The sequence below is a fragment of the Salvelinus namaycush genome, chromosome 4, assembly GCF_016432855.1.
Source record: "Salvelinus namaycush isolate Seneca chromosome 4, SaNama_1.0, whole genome shotgun sequence".
In the NCBI taxonomy this organism is placed as follows: domain Eukaryota; kingdom Metazoa; phylum Chordata; class Actinopteri; order Salmoniformes; family Salmonidae; genus Salvelinus; species Salvelinus namaycush.
This window is the reverse complement of record NC_052310.1, coordinates 35,716,417-35,733,497: the sequence shown is the minus strand read 5'-3', so window position 1 is coordinate 35,733,497 and position 17,081 is coordinate 35,716,417. Positions and strand designations below refer to the sequence as shown.

General features: G+C 43.1%; 1 protein-coding gene across 1 annotated transcript in view; it reads left to right on the top strand.

Moving 5' to 3' along the window:
* The window catches only part of btaf1 (BTAF1 RNA polymerase II, B-TFIID transcription factor-associated), a 58,605-nt gene that overhangs the window by 37,006 nt on the left and 4,518 nt on the right, over nt 1-17,081 (top strand). Inside the window, exons 28-33 of the mRNA XM_038991763.1 lie at nt 4,273-4,394; nt 12,260-12,427; nt 12,564-12,641; nt 12,723-12,852; nt 13,300-13,441; nt 15,679-15,809. Coding sequence (XP_038847691.1) covers nt 4,273-4,394; nt 12,260-12,427; nt 12,564-12,641; nt 12,723-12,852; nt 13,300-13,441; nt 15,679-15,809 — 771 coding nt within the window. The remainder of the gene's footprint in view (nt 1-4,272; nt 4,395-12,259; nt 12,428-12,563; nt 12,642-12,722; nt 12,853-13,299; nt 13,442-15,678; nt 15,810-17,081) is intronic.

Here is a 17,081-nt window from a genome sequence, read left to right as displayed (position 1 = left end):
CTACCCCAGACTTTTATTTGTGATATTGCAAACCATAAGGCAAACAATACACTGATTTCACTGGTGTAAATAACTTATCATTCCCTTGCCGAACTGCCAACATGTCAATCGCCTACAATTGGTGACAGATTTTAATGCTAATATAAAAAATCTGCATAAAAACAATATCAAATCAAACTTTATTTGTCACATGCGCCGAATACAACAAGTGTAGACTTTACCGTGAAATGCTTACTTACAAGCCCTTAACAAACAGTGCAGTTCAAGAAGAGTTAAGAAAATATTTACCAAGTAGACGAAAATAAAAAGTAACACAATAAGAATAACAATATCGAGGCTATATACAGGGGGCACCGGTACGGAATCAGTGTGTGTGGGTACAGGTTAGTTGAGGTAATTTGTACATGTAGGTGGGGGTGAAGTGACTGCATAGTTATTAATAAACAGCGAGTAGCAGCAGTGTACAAAAGGGAGGGGTGAATGTGGCTTTTGGGTAGAAGCTGTTGCGGAGCCTTTTGGTCCTAGACTTGGCGCTTCGGTACCGCTTCCTGTACGGTAGCAGAGTAAAGTTTGACTTGGGTGACTGGAGTATCTGACAATTTTATGGGCTTTCCTCATTCCTCTGCATATTACATAGGTCCTGGATGGCAGGAAGCTTGGCCCCAGTGACTTACTGGGCCGTTCGCACTACCCTCTGTAGCGCCTTACGTTCAGATGCCGAGCAGTTGCCATACCAGGCAGTGATGCTCTCGATGGTGCAGCTGTAGAACCTTTTGAGGATCTGGGGACCCATGCCAAATCTTTTCAGTCTCCTGAGGGGGGGAGTAAGCTTTGTCGTGCCCTCTATATGACTGTCTTGGTATGTTTGGACCGTTCGGTGATGTTGACACCAAGGAACTTAACTCTCGACCCGCTCCACTACAACCCCATCGATGTTAATGGGGGCCTGTTTGGTCCGCCTTATCCTGTAGTCCACGACCAGCTCCTTTGTCTTGCTCACATTGAGGGAGAGGTTGTTGTCCTGGCACCACACTGCCAGTTCTCTGACCACCTCCCTATAGGCAGTCTCATCGCTGTCGGTGATCAGGCCTACCACTGTCATCAGCAAACTTAATGAGATGTTGGAATCGTATTTGGCCACGCAGTCGTGGGTAAACAGGGAATACAGGAGGGGATTAAGTACACACCCCTGAGGGGCCCCAGTGTTGAGGATCAGCGTGGCAGACGTGTTGTTGCCTACTCTTACCACCTGGAAACGCTGTGCGTTACAGGGAAGACATCCTCCTCCCTCATGTGGTACCCTTCCTGCAGGCTCATCCTGACATGACCCTCCAGCATGACAATGCCACCAGCCATACTGCTCGTTCTGTGCGTGATTTCCTGCAAGACAGGAATGTCAGTGTTCTGCCGTGGCCAGCGAAGAGCCCGGATCTCAATCCCATTGAGCACGTCTGGGACCTGTTGGATCGGAGGGTGAGGGCTAGGGCTAGCCCCCCCCCCCCCCCCCCCCCCCCCCAGAAATGTTCGGGAAATTGCAGGTGCCTTGGTGGAAGAGAGGGGCAAGAACTGGCAAATCTGGTGCAGTCCATGAGAAGGAGCTGCACTGCAGTACTTAATGCAGTTGGTGGCCTCACCAGATACAGACTTACTTTTGATTTTGACCCCCTTTGTTCAGAGACACATTATTAAATTTCTGTTAGTCACATGTCTGTGGTCCTTGTTCAGTTTAAGTCTCAGTTGTTGAATCTTGTTGTGTTCATACAAATATTTTCACATGTTAAGTTTGCTGAAAATAAACGCAGTTGACAGTAATAGGATTCATTTTTTTGCTGTTAATATATAGATATGATTTTTTAAATATGTATTCAGACCCTTTACTCAGTACTTTTGTTGATGCACCTTTGGCAGCAATGCCAGCCTTGAGTCTTGTGTATGACGCTACAAGCTTGGCACACCTGTATTTGGGGAGTTTCTCCCATTGTTTTCTGCTGATCCTCTCAAGCTCTGTCAGGTTGGATGGGAAGAGTCACTGGACAGGAGCGGTAGAGATACTCTTAATGATCGGCTATGAAAAGCCAACTGACATTTACTCCTGATTTATTATTTGACCATGCTGGTCATTTATGAACATTTGAACATCTTGGCCATGTTCTGTTATAATCTCCACCCGGCACAGCCAGAAGAGGACTGGCCACCCCTCATAGCCTGGTTCCTCTCTAGGTTTCTTCCTAGGTTTTGGCCTTTCTAGGGAGTTTTTCCTAGCCGCCGTGCTTCTACACCTGCATTGCTTGCTGTTTGGGATTTTAGGCTGGGTTTCTGTACAGCACTTCGAGATATTAGCTGATGTACGAAGGGCTATATAAACTTGATTTTGATTTGACAGCTATTTTCAGGTCTCTCCAGAGATGTTTGATCGGGTTCAAGTCCGGGCTCTGGCTAGGCCACTCAAGGACATTCAGAAACTTGTCCCGAAGCCACTTCTGCGTTGTCTTGGCTGTGTGCTCAGGGTTGTTGTCCAGTTGGAAGGTGAACCTTCGCCCCAGTCTGAGGTCCTGAGAACTCTGGAGCAGGTTTACTTTAAGGATCTCTCTGTACTTCGATTCGTTCACCTTTCCCTTGATCCGTTCACCTTTCCCTTGATCCTGACTAGTCTCCCAGTCCCTGCTGCTGAAAAACATCCCCACAGCATGATACTGCCACCACCATGCTTCACCGTAGGGGTGGTATTGGGCAGGTGATGAGCGGTACCTGGTTTCCTCCAGATGTGACGCTTGCCTTTCAGGCTCGAGTTCAATCTTGGTTTCATCAGACCAGAGAATCCTGTTTATGTTCCGAGAGTCCTAGGTACCTTTTGGCAAACTCCAAGCAGGCTGTCAAGTGCCTTTTATTTTACTGAGAAGTGTCTTCTGTCTCGCCACTTGGAGTGCTGCAGAGGTCATTGTCCTTCTGGAAGGTTCTCCCATCTCCACAGAGGAACTCTGTCAGAGTGACCATCGGGTTCTTGGTCACCTCCCTGACCAAGGCCCTTCTCCCCCCGATTGGTCAGTTTGGCCGGGCAGCCAGCTCTAGGAATAGTCTTGGTGGCTCCAAACTTCTTCCATTTAAGAATGATAAAGGCCACTGTCCTTGGACCTTCAATGCTGCAGAAATGTTTTGGTAACCTTCCCCAGATCTGTGCCTCGACACAATCCTGTCTCGGAGCTCTACAGGCAATTCCTTCGACCTCCTGGGTTTGTTTTTGCTCCGACATGCACTGTCAACTGTGGGACGTTTTTATATAGATGGGTGTGCGCCTTTCCAAATCATGTCCAATCAATTTAATTTACCACAGGTGGACTCCAAGTTGTAGAAACATCTCAAGGATGATCAATGAAAACAGCATGCACCTGAGCTCAGTTTCGAGTCTCATAGCGAAGGGTCTGAATACTTATGATAATCAGGTATTTGTTTTTTTATTTAATATATCTGCTAAACTTTTTCTCGCTATGTCATTATGGAGTATTGTGCGTAGATTACTAAGTATATAAAAAAATCAATTTTAGAATAAGGCTAACATAACAATTTGGAAAAGTCAAGTGGTCTGAATACTTCCCGAAGGCACTAATTATTTTGGATGAACGTGTGAAGGTAACATGGATGTATTTGCAATTCGTTTTGGATTATTTTGTGCACAGTAAAAAATCATGGTAAATGTTATCTATTCAGCACTTTCCACTTCATTTTTAGTGTTATTGTTTTTTTGCAAAGCTCTACAAAAAGGGATTGCTTTTAAATGCTGCAGGGAGGTCGGCTGCTGACAAATTACTTTTGGACAGAACAAATAAAAAATGGTAGAATTGATGGGCTTGTGCACTCTGCTGGTATCCTGCTGAGCCCAACATCCATCTCTCTAGTGTAATGGAACCCTGCAGAGTTTTGGAATAAAACCTGGATAGGACTACGCTCTGCTTTTATACCCCAGCATAAACTCATCTAGACTGGTGTAGAATAAGCATGCCACTGACATTCAGAGTGTTTGATTAGTTGTTTGGGATACAAAGTGATTTGTAGAGCAGTGATTTGTGCAGTCCGACTTCTATGCAGTCCATCTCATACACTCAATATAAGCACGGTAAAGATGTTTGCGTGAATCCTTTGACTCACAAACGCAATGCAACAGCTCATTGCATACCATGGTTGTCTGCTCTGTCATAGCTAGTATGTAAAATGTGATTGACAAGGTTATTACAATGAGTTGTTGATGGACAGTTTCAATAACTTTGATCTCTCCAGGACGGAGTGAACTGGCTGTCCTTCCTGAACAAGTACAAGCTCCACGGTATTCTCTGTGATGACATGGGCCTGGGCAAGACCCTGCAGTCCATCTGCATCCTGGCTGGGGACCACTACCTCAGGTACTGAACTGCATGACCACACACTAGTTACGTTCTAGGCCGACTATATTGCAGTTGTGCTGCATTTATCAACAAATGGTTGCATGTCATCAACTGCGCAGTTCGGCATCAGATTTCTATGTCAATGTGGTACGGTGATATGCTAAATACTAGGGATGTGCATCTTTCCTTTTCAAGACCATGCTTATCTAGATGCATGTGCTCCAATACGATACAGTTTTAGTTTGAAGCGATTCGGTTTGATTTAGAGAACGATACGATTCAATACACAAACATTTGTTGAATAACCACAATTTTCCATTATAAATGAATCTGCTGCTGATATGGCGCTCATGAGTTGGGCCTTGGTGTTTTCGTGTGGGAATTATGCATGTGTATGGACTGTAGGGAGCTGACTCAGATGCCTAGTCTCCCTTATATCAGCCCTCTACCAGATTAGGGGGTCAATGTTGCCTATAGTTTTACTCCCCCACTAAGTAACTTGTAATTTTAGCAAATTAAGTAACACATACAATTTTTTATACTTTTTATTTTATTTAACTAGGCAAGTCGGTTAAGAACAAATTCTTACTTACAATGACGGCCTACCCCGGCCAAACCTTCCTCTGACCCGGACGACGCTGGGCCAATTGTGAGCTGCCCTATGGGACTCCCAATCACTGCTGATTGTGATACTACAGACCCAGGTTCGATCCCGGACTGTGATGCCTCTAGCACTGTGATGCAGTGCCTTACACTGCTGCTCCACTCATCTCTGAATTAAGTGTTTGAGCTAGTAATGTATCAATATTTATCGTTTACAAATTACCTATGAGAGCCAATTGAATATACAGCACAACTTTGGATGACACCCCATCTCAAAATCGAATGGTTTTGACCATTTGAAAGTCTTTGCAGAGTGATCTCTTCTTCTCTGGCTTCGGCCATGCAGTGCGCCTCAAACGTGATTGCTGTCTTCGTTATACAGGGAAAGTTTCTTAATTTCATAGCACAAAATTACCATATACACATGGCAAAAATACCAAAACTATTGCTCATGGTGAATCTGAACAATCAAAATAAAATCTCTTGTAAGACCCGTTCAGCAGGTATAGCCAGATGAAGCCCCATTTTCAACAGCACATGCCTTAAGAAAGAATTCACACCCCTTGACTTTTTCCACATTTTGTTACAGCCTGAATTTAAAATTGATAAAGTTTAGATTGTCACTGGCCTATACACAATACCGCAGTCTTATTGCTTGGTGGTAGAAGCTGTAAAGGAGCCTTTTGGTCCTAGACTTTGCACTCCGGTACCTCCTTGCTGTGCGGTAGCAGAGAGAACAGTCTATGACTTGGGTGACTGGAGCCTCTGACAATTTTATGGGCTTTCCTCATTCCTCTGCCTATTATATGGATGGCAGGAAGCTTGGCCATACGCACTACCCTCTAGCGCCGTACGGTCAGATACTGAGCAGTCTACATACCAGGCGGTGATGCAACCGGTCAGGATGCTCTCGACGGTGCAGCTGTAGAACTTCTTGAGGATCCAGGGACCCACGCCAAATCTTTTCAGTCTCCTGAGGGGGGAAAGTTTTTGTAGTGCCCTCTTCACGACTGTTTTGGTGTGTTTGGACCATGATAGATCGTTGGTGATGTGGACACCAAGGAACTTGACACTCGACCCGCTCCACTACAGCACCGTCAATGTTACGGTGCTGTAACATGTTCGGCCCTTGTCCTTAGTCTTGCTCACATTGAGGGAGAGGTTGTTGGCCTGGCACCACACTGCCAGTTCTCTGACCTCCTCCCTATAGGCCGTCTCATCGCTGTCGGTGATCAGGCCCACCACTGTCGTCAGCAAACTTAATGATGGTGTTTGCATCGTGTTTGGCCACGCAGTCGTGGGTGAACAGGGAGTACAGGAGGGGACTCGCTACACACCCCTGAGGGGCCCCAGTGTTGAGGATCAGCGTGGCAGACATGTTGTTGCCTACCCTTACCACCTGGGGGTAGCCCGTCAGGAAGTCCAGGATCCAGTTGCAGAGGGGAGGTGTTTTAGTCCCAGGGTCCTTAGCTTAGTGATGAACTTCGTGGGCACCATGGTGTTGAATGCTGAGCTGTAGTCCAATGAACAGTATTCTCACATAGGTATTCCTTTTTGTCCAGGTGGAGAAGGGGAGTGTGATTGCGTCATCTGTAGAGCTGTTGGAGCGGTATGCAAATTGGAGTAGGTCTAGGGTATCCGGAAGGATGCTGTTGTGAGCCATTACCAACCTTTCAAAGCACTTCGTGAGTGCTAAGGGGCGGTGATCATTTTGGCAGGTTACCTTTGCTTCATTGGGCACAGGGACTATGGTGGTCTGCTTGAAACATGTAGATATTACAGACTCGGTCAGGGAGAGGTTGGAAATGTCAGTGTAGACACTTGCCAGTTGGTCAGCGCATGCTTTGAGTACGCGTTCTGGTAATCCGTCTGGCCCTGCGCCTTTGAATGTTGACCGGTTTAAAGGTCTTGCTCACGTCGGCTACCAACTTATCACAGTCATCCAGAACAGCTAGTGCTTCAGTGTTGCTTGCCTCGAAGTGAGCATGTAAGGCATTTGGCTCATCTGGTAGGCACACGTCACTGGGCAGCTCGCGGCTGGGTTTCCCTTTGTAGCTCTTAATAGTTTTCAACCTCTGCCAAATCCAATGAGTGGCAGTGTAGTAGGATTCAGTCTTAATCCTGTATTGACGCTTTGCCTGTTTGATGGTTCGTCACATAGCGGGACTTCTTATAAGCGTCCGGTTTAGTGTCTTGCTCCTTGAACGCGGCAGCTCTAGCATTTCGCTCGATGCGGATGTTGCCTGTAATCCATGGCTTCTGGTTGGGAGATGTGCTTACTGTCACTGTTGGGACGATGTCGTCAATGCACTTATTGATGAAACTTATAACTGAGGTGGTATACTCCTCAATGCCATTGGATGAATCGCGGAACATATTCCAGTCTGTACTAGCAAAACAGTCCTGTAGCATCCGCGTCATCTGACCACTTCCGTATTGAAGCTCGGTTGGTTAGGAGCATGTAAAATGTCAGCCATCCTCTTCGGTGCCATCAACCCCTTTAAGGCAAGCCTAAATATTTTCCTAGCAAGTCACAAGTTGCATGAACTCGCTCTGTGTGCAATAATGGTGATAATTGAATGACTACATCTCTGTACCCCACACACACAATTATCTGTTAGGTCAGTCGACCAGTGAATTTCATACCGTTTCAACCACACAGACAGGGAGATTTTCCAACATCTTGCAAAGGGTACCTGTTGGTAGATGGGTAAATAAAAAAGCTGACATTGAATATCCCTTTGAGCATTGCGCAATTATTAATTACTCTTTGGATGGTGTATCAATACACCCAGTCACTACAAAGATACAGGCATCTTTTTGAACTTGGTTGCCGGAGAGGAAGGAAACCGCTCATCGATTTCTCCATTAGGCCAATGGTGACTAATGGCTGGGATAGGAGAACTGATGGATCAACAACATTGTAGTTACGCTACAATACTAACCTCATTGACAAAGTGGAAGCAAGCCTGTACAGAAATTGTCTTCCTGCATCCTGTTTGCAACAGGGCACTAAAGTAAAACAAATGTGGCAAAGCATTAACTTTTTGTCCTGAATAGAAATTATGTTTGGGTTAAATCCAATACAACAGTACCACTCTCCATATTTTCAAGCATAGTGCTGGCTGCATCATGTTATGGGTATCCTTGTAATTGTTAAAGGCTGGGGAGTTAGCACAGGTAAAATCCTAGAGGGAAACCCTGGTTGTCTGCTTTCAACCAGACACTGAGATTAATTCTTCTTTCAGCAGGACAATTACCTAAAACACGAGGCCAACTCTACACTGGAGTTGCTCACCAAGAAGATGGTGAATGTTCTTAAGTGTCAGAATTGACTTAAATCTGCTTGAAAATCTATGGCAAGACCTGAAAATGGTTGTCTAACAGTGATCAACCAATTTGACAGAGCTTGAAGAATTTTCAAAAGAATAATGGGTTAATGTTGCACAATCTAGGTGTGGAAAGCTCTTGTAGACTTACCCAGAAAGACTCACAGCTGTAATCACTTCAAACATGTATTGACTTGGGGTTGAATACTTACCGACTCAAGATATTGTTTTTATTCTTCATACATTTTTTTTTTTTTTTTTTACAAATGTTAGCATTTTTCTTCCACTGACGGAGTATTTTGTGTAGATTGTAACAACGAAATGTCAAGTATAGGGTTGTGAATACTTTCTGAAAGCATTGTAAACAACCTAGTAAATTATGTAGGTTGACCGTTATACCGCCACACCGTTTAGTCATGGTAACTAAGCGCTGATTGTTCTGACGGTCAGTAGCCTACTGCCTGGTACTCAGCACGCTAATGTCCCTCTACATTTGCATTGATGTCAGAGTGATTAATCAGACACTTCATGAGAGCCCATGAGCTCATGTTGCGCAACATTTCTAAAGGCTATGCAATTTTGTGAGAACAGAGTTTTGATCGCCTCTATTAAAAGCAGGATCCCATCAGCTTTCTATAGGCTAGGCCTACTATATTTATCAACTTTCCTAATATTAAGCACATGTTACAAAGCAAAGCAATGAGTATAGCTTACCTGGCATGAAAATGAACCAAAGAAAAAGCATCCTCCCTCCGCTATTTAAGTGCATAGATTATTTTTTTTTTCTCTGTTCCGAGACAGGTGCATGTTACTGGTCCATTCTAAATCAAAACTAATTTCACACACATTTAGTATATATCAAGAATAGCCTGATGGGTGACTATTAGCATATCACTTGTGACTATATCACTTGTGACTATATCACTTGTGAATGATGCCCAGCTTGTGTGTAGTAAGGCAAACACCGCATGCCATTTTGCGACCTTTCAAATCCTATTCACACACCTCATGTAGCCTAGCCCATAGGCCTATAGTTATGATACAAGCCTTATCAAAACATAAAGTGGCCAAATAACTTAATTTAAGCACATTACACCGGTTGTAAAGTGGATTAGACTGGCATACATAGGTGGCGCGTGAGTCAAGTTTGGGGAAGAATTATCACCATAAAAATGCACCTTTTTTATAATAAAGCATTACATGCATAGTCGATTTTGCTGTCACTTTTGAGAATGGTGTTTTGCCTACTGCTGTGTGAGCATGGCTGCGCTTATCAACAAATGTTCTGCGCTGTTGCATCAGCCTCATTGCTTTTAAAGGTCTTTGACGCTAGTGGTTGGTAACTTGGCATCTATCGCATCCCACAACGGTCCCAGACTGTTTTGGAATATTTATTTCTCGCACGGTAGGACAAGTTGCCCAATAGAATGGGTTAACTTTTGTACTATGGGGATAGTAGATTGACAGGCTAGTGCTGTCACTGTTCGTTAGGCCTCCTCATCTTGTTGGCTGACAAAGTAAATCTGGACAGTTCTTCCAACATCTTCAATATGCGCCTCATAATTCGATAATGACGCGCGCAGTTGCATCCCCGACATGTCTGTCTTAATTTGTAGCATGTGAGAAGGACCCGACTACATGCCGGGCATTAGCTAATAAGACTTGAGATATGTGCGAGGAGCACGCAGCCAGGAGAAGGGAATTATAATTAATTATTCAGCACAGCGGCCACTGGCCGCAAAAGGGATTTAAAAAAAATAATTTTAAGGGGGCATTACAGCCATACAAAGGGGATTCCGCCTGAAAATTCGAGGCATTATAAAGTGCTTGTCATATTGTGAATGAGAGGCTGAAGTTTGTGCAAAAAACAAAAACAAAGGCTCATGCCTTTTCATGTGACACAGGATTTGGAAAAAAGTTGCATCATGCAGACTTAATGTAATCAAATCATACAGCCCAACGTTTGTATCACAAAAGTTGCATAAACTCCCAAATTAAGCATATGGGAGAACCTGTTTCTTTGTTAACCGCTCAACACAGAATAGCCGCATGTGTGCGCTCCTTCAAATCGTTTGCAGAAAATATCCTGTATTTTATTCAGCTGTGTTCAATTGTATGCTTCACATTGTAAAGTAATGCCACGGAATTGTGAGCAAATCTTATCTGCTAAATGAACTAGTGTAGCCCACAGCCATATGGCATAGCCAGATCAGGGCCTAACAAAGGTCTACTTAGATATGCTAGTCTGTTCTTCTGAAATAGACAACATTTTCTAAATGTCATGTTTCTTTAGACCGGTGTAAAATTGATTTATTGTGATGGTGTAGGCTGTTAAGTGTTCCAGTGGCTTGTAGGCTATGCGTGGAAGCCTGTAGATGCTAAATGTGTTTTAATGGTCAATTAGCGTGAGACCGGTAGTTATTTGCTGGACAAGCACCGGCTGACAATTTCATGACCACCACAGCCCTAGTTTTCACTCAACTAATGAGGCTGAATATCACAAGCCATATTTGCATTTGAATGCTGTAGGTGCCGCGCACATGTGCAAGATCAGGATCAGGCTGCCTACCTTGCTTTGGTCAGCATGTAAAGCTGGGCCCAGCGAGCAGTTTGACTAGGCTACTGATATTGCCTTGGGTTGTTCGGCATGCAAAATGACTGGTATATTTAATGATTGTCAACACAATTATATGCAGGGCTCTAAAGTGCGACGAATTTGGTTGCATATGCAATAAAATACTTAGCAGTTTCATTTTTGGCGCACTGTTACTATGAGAAATCTCCTAGATAATGATGTTAAGGGGTTTATAATCGAGGCTTACCCTGTACCATTTGTTTCCGAGTACCCTAGAGAAACATGTGAGTGCAGATCTGTTAGCGTCATAGTTGCACCATTGCTACAGCGTAAACGGCATGAGTCTAGCCCAACCAGATCAAAAGATCTGCTCCATATTACCTGCACAACATTTTTCTTCCTATAGCGGATCACCGGGACTGCCTTTTACATTCATAAACCATGTCGTGGGCCGTTGTAAAACTACTCGCTCGTCAACGTCGTTAACCTCTCTAGGGTATGTGGGACGGTAGCGTCCCACCTCGTCAACAACCAGTGAAACTGCAGGGCGCCAAATTCAAAACAACAGAAATCCCATAATTTTAAATTCCTCAAGTATTTTACACCATTTTAAAGCTATACTTGTTGTAAATCCAGCCAGTGTCCGATTTTCAAAAAGGTTTTACGACGAAAGCACACCAAACGATTATGTTAGGTATGAGCCAAGTCGCAGAAAAAGACAGCCATTTTTCCAGTTAAAGAGAGCAGTAACAAATAGCAGAAATAGAGATATAATTAATCACTAACCTTTGATAATCTTCATCAGATGACACTCATAGGACTTCATGTTACACAATGCATGTATTTTTTTGTTCGGTAAAGTTCATATTTATATCCCAAAATCTGAGTTTAGGCAAGACGCTACTGTATCACTTGGCAAAAAGCCTGAGAAAATGCAGAGCGCCAAATTAATATTAATTACTATAAAATCAAACTTATATTAAATCACACATGAAAGATACCAAATTAAAGCTACACTGGTTGTGAATCCAGCCAACATGTCAGAATTCAAATAGGCTTTTCGTCGAAAGCATACGATGCTATTATTTGAGTATAGCACAATAGTAAACAAAGAAGCATATTTCAAGCCTGCATATATATGTATATGTGTGTGTGTGTGTGTTTAAGATATGCATCGGTCCCCGACGCCATTGTATCACTAAATTGTTACATCCCTACTAAATACATATCCAGGCATTGTGAAATCTGGCAGGCAACTGCAATGTAGTTGTCCTGGACCGCGCCCACAGTTTGAATTTCAAATGTACACCGTCAGCACATTGGAGAGGCTCCTCTGTTGTAAAAGGAGTTGTCATATTAATTTACATTGTGTACAGGGCACAGGAGTATGCCAAAACCAAGGCGGCAGACCGCACCCCCCTGCCCTCTCTGGTGGTGTGTCCCCCCACCCTGACAGGTCACTGGGTGGACGAGGTGGGCAAGTTCTGCACCAAAGAGTACCTGAACCCACTGCACTACACGGGACCCCCTACAGAGCGAGCACGGTAAGACCCCTGTACCGACCCTGACACACCCAAACATACACACGATTCCGCCACAGAGATTGAGTAGAACACAGCGTCATTTGTTTCAATTATTCACGTTAAAATAATCAATCAATTATTGTTTTTTGTATTGCAGTTTACAGCATCAAGTGAAAAAGCACAACCTGGTAGTAGCCTCTTACGATGTTGTACGGAACGACATTGACTTTTTTAGGTGATTTATTTATATATAATTCTCTTATTTGGAAGGCTGGATAAGTGATTTTAGAAATAACTTATGTTTAATTTGTTTTAGGAATGTAAAATTCAATTATTGTATCCTCGACGAGGGCCATGTGATCAAGAACGGGAAGACCAAGCTCTCAAAAGCCATAAAGCAGTTGGCCGCCAACTTCCGAGTTATCCTATCAGGAACGCCCATCCAGGTGGGGGCATGAAACGTTTTACATTTTAGTCAGTGAAGAATGAGCAAAGGCTTCTGCAGTGGAAATGCATCTGATTTTAAGTTGCTAACACACTTGCAGTGTGTTTGTTTTGGTACTAATCTTTAAACCATGATCCTCACTGCATTAGATTAATGTTGCCTAATAATTTCTCTATTCTGGCCTAATGATTCCAGTTCCTCCACTCTGTGGGGTGGTTGGATGTATTAGTTTTACATTGACAGGTGTATTAGTGGATGAAATGAAGTAAGGACTTTATGCCAAGCCTGTGACATTAATGGTAATGTAGGCTAGAGTGTGCTTATTGTCTACTCTGCTGCAGACTTATTTTAGATTAGTTAAACCCAAGCATTGAGTACTTGTAAATCTTAGTGTTTATTTCAGTTTAATAGAACTCGCTCTCTTTCTCCTTCTCCCACCTCTCCTCAGAATAATGTTCTGGAGCTGTGGTCACTCTTTGACTTCCTCATGCCCGGCTTCCTGGGCACAGAACGACAGTTTGCTGCCCGCTACGGCAAACCCATCCTGGCCAGCCGTGATGCCAAGAGCTCATCGCGTGAGCAGGAGGCCGGTAAGATCTGATTTTGGTGTGGTCATCAGCCCGGAGTGCCTAACAATGAGTGCACGGAAGCTGGATCTTGTTCATTTGGCACTTGAAATAGTTTGTCAGAAAATTGCAATACTCTATTTTCCATGGCAAAAATTAAACTGACGCGGATGAATCTTTGCTCCTTTGACCTGTTAAACTCTTAATTTGAAAGGTACAGCCCTGGGCCTAGATTCACAAAACCTTAAGAAGAAATTTCTTAACTGCCATTTAAAAAAATTAACAATAGACTTAAAGGTAAGCAAGTTGCTATTCCTCAATGGTTCTTGAAAAATGTCTTGCGCTATTTCTTATGTTTCTCCTTAAGCAAAAAGTCGAGAACAAATTTTGTTTCTTAAAATTCTACCGACCCCCCCCCCCCCCCCCCCCCCCCCCCCAATCCGGGATCATCCTCATCAAACGCTGACTAGCATAGCCTAGCCTAGCGCCACAGGGATATCATATAATATAATTTCATGAAATCACAAGTCCAATACAGCAAATGAAAGATAAATATCTTGTGAATCCAGCCAACATGTCCGATTTTTAAAATGTTTTACAGCGAAAACACAACATATATATTTATGTTAGCTCACCACAATAGCCCAAAACACAACGCCATTTTCTCACCACAAAGATAGCTTTCACAAAACCCACAAATAGAGATAAAATTAATCACTAACCTTTGAACAACTTCATCAGATGAGTCTAATGACATCATGTTATACAATACATATGTTTTGTTCGAAAATGTGCATATTTATAGCTATAAATCATGGTTCTACATTGCAGCCATGGTCACAAATGGCACCAAAATGTCCGGAGAAATTTTAGACAGCCACGTAATCTAACAAACTCATAAACTTTGCTGAAAAATACATGTTGCATATATAATTAAAGATACACTGGTTCTTAATGCAAAGGCTGTGTTAGATTAAAAAAAATAACTTTAGTACAAAGCACAGCATGCAATAATCTGAGACAGCTCTCCGCCATGTTGGAGTCCAAAGAGTCCACAAAAATACGAAATAACATCATAAATATTCCCTTACCTTTGATGATCTTTCATCAGAATGCAGTGCCAGGAATCCTAGTTCCACAATAAATCGTTGTTTTGTTTTAGAATTTCTTCTGTCGAATTAGCAACTTTGGCTAGCATGGTGTTGCTCACGTGTCCCTGAAGATTTTACGCATTAACGAAAAATTCAAAAAGTCATAGTTGAATAAACTGGTCAAACTCAGTTGATAATCCATCTTTAGGATGTTTTTCACAAATATATCCAATAACGTCCCAGACAGAGCATTTCTTCGCGTCTACCTACCGCATTGCAGACAATGATATGACAAACCGAAGTGCGTAGCCAAGTTCTACCAATATGGCTGACCTCTCACTCAACGAGTCCCATCCGGTCCCAGAAAAGGCTAGAGACTTCATTCCATGTTCTACTGCCTGTTGACATCTAGTGGAAGGCGTATGAAGTGCATACAGATCCATAAATAAATAAAAGACAATTGAATAGGCAATGCCTTTCACAGAAACCCATTTCAGAATTTTCACTTCCTGTTTGGAAGTTTGCCTGCCAAGTGAGTTCTGTTTTACTCACAGATATAATTCAAACAGTTTTAGAAACTTCAGAGTGTTTTCTATCCAATAGTACTCAAATCTTGTTGGCAATGTCATAAGAATCCCCCCACTGCCATAGATCATGCACTATGGTCGTATTTTAAAGTACGCAATGTAGGTCAAGTTGCCAAAAGTGCAAACATATTTAGTGTGCATGGAAAGGGTACGTCCTGATGGTCATTGTAACGCAATTCATTTCCTTCTCCATCCACATTACCTTGTATGCCTCCTCCACATGTGCTGTTGCTCTAGTAGTGTTTAGAACGACACCATTAGGTAAAGTATCTTACTTCCCCCCCCCCTTCATTAAAATATTTTTCTAACAGTAATTGGTGTCATGTCAAACAAACCTAGACTTTCAATCTGCTTAGTTTTTGTTTCCTTGCCACAATATTTCAGTGTATTGCGATACTGGTATTGTCACAGCCCTATTTAGTACCTCGCCGTTTCTTCAGTTTAGTGCTATCTGTACTAAAGAAACCCTTGTTGGTTTCCGTAGCATACGTTGTGCCCTAATAAACATGACCCTGAAGAAACTGTCTTGACACTCTCACACTGACAGTGGTGTTAGTAGCTTTTAATGACTGTTCCCCTTCAGGGGTGCTGGCCATGGAGGCGCTGCATCGCCAAGTTCTGCCCTTCCTCTTGAGGAGGATGAAAAAGGACGTGCTGCAGGACCTGCCCCCCAAGATCATCCAGGACTACTACTGCAACCTCAGCCCTCTACAGGTACACCACATGGAGGGGCCCACCTTGAAACACTAACAACGCCACGTACAGTACCTGTCAAAAGTTTGGACAGACCTACTCATTCAAGGGTTTTTCTTTGACTATTTTCTGCATTATAGAATAATAGTGAAGATGACATAACTATGAAATAACACATATGGAATCATGTAGTAACCAAAAAAGTGTTAAACAAATCAAAATATATTTGAGATTCTTCAAAGTAGCTACCCTTTGCCTTGACTGCTTTGCACACTTGGCATTCTCTCAACCAGCTTCACCTGGAATGCTTTTCCGACAGTCTTGAAGGAGTTCCCACATATGTGAAGTACTTGTTGGCTGCTTTTCCTTCAATCTGTGGTCCAACTCATCAACCCAATTGCGATGGTTTGGGATGTCGAGTGATTGTGGAGGCCAGGTCATCTGATGCAGCACTCCATCACTCTCCATCTTGGTCAAATAGCCCTTACACAGCCTGGAGTTGTGTTTTGGGTCATTGGCCTGTTGAAAAACAAATGATAGTCCCACTAAGCGCAAACCAGATGTGATGGCGTATCGCTGCAGAATGCTGTGGTAGCCATTCTGGTTAAGTGTGCCTTGAATTCTAAATAAATCACTGACAGTGTCACCAGCAAAGCACCATCACACCACCTCCATGCTTCACGGTGGGAAATACACATGCGGAGATCATCCGTTCACCCACACTGCGTCTCATAAAGACACGGCGGTTGGAACCAAAAATATTCAATTTGGATTCATCAGACCAAAGGACAGATTTTCACCGGTCTAATGTCCATTGCTCGTGTTTCTTGGCCCAAGAAAGTCTCTTCTTATTGGTGTCCTTTAGTAGTGGTTTCTTTGCAGCAATTTGACCATGAAGGCCTGACTCATACTGTCTCCTCTGAACAGTTGATGTTGAGATGTCTGTTACTGGAACTCTGAAGCATTTATTTGGGCTGCAATCTGAGGTGCAATCAACTGCCGATTTTTCTGAGACTGGCATCTCTGATGAACTTATCCTCTGCAACAGAGGTAACGGGCTTAATTTCCTGTGGTGGTCCTCATGAGAGCCAGTTTCATCATAGTGCTTGATGGTTTTTGCGACTGCACTTGAAGAAACTTTCAAAGTACTGGACATTTTCTAGATTGACTGACCTTCATGTCTTAAATTAATGATGGGCTGTTGTTTCTCTTTGCTTATTTGAGCTGTTCTTGCCATAATATGGATTTAGCCATATTTGGTGAAAGACCATCTTCTGTATACCAACCCTACCT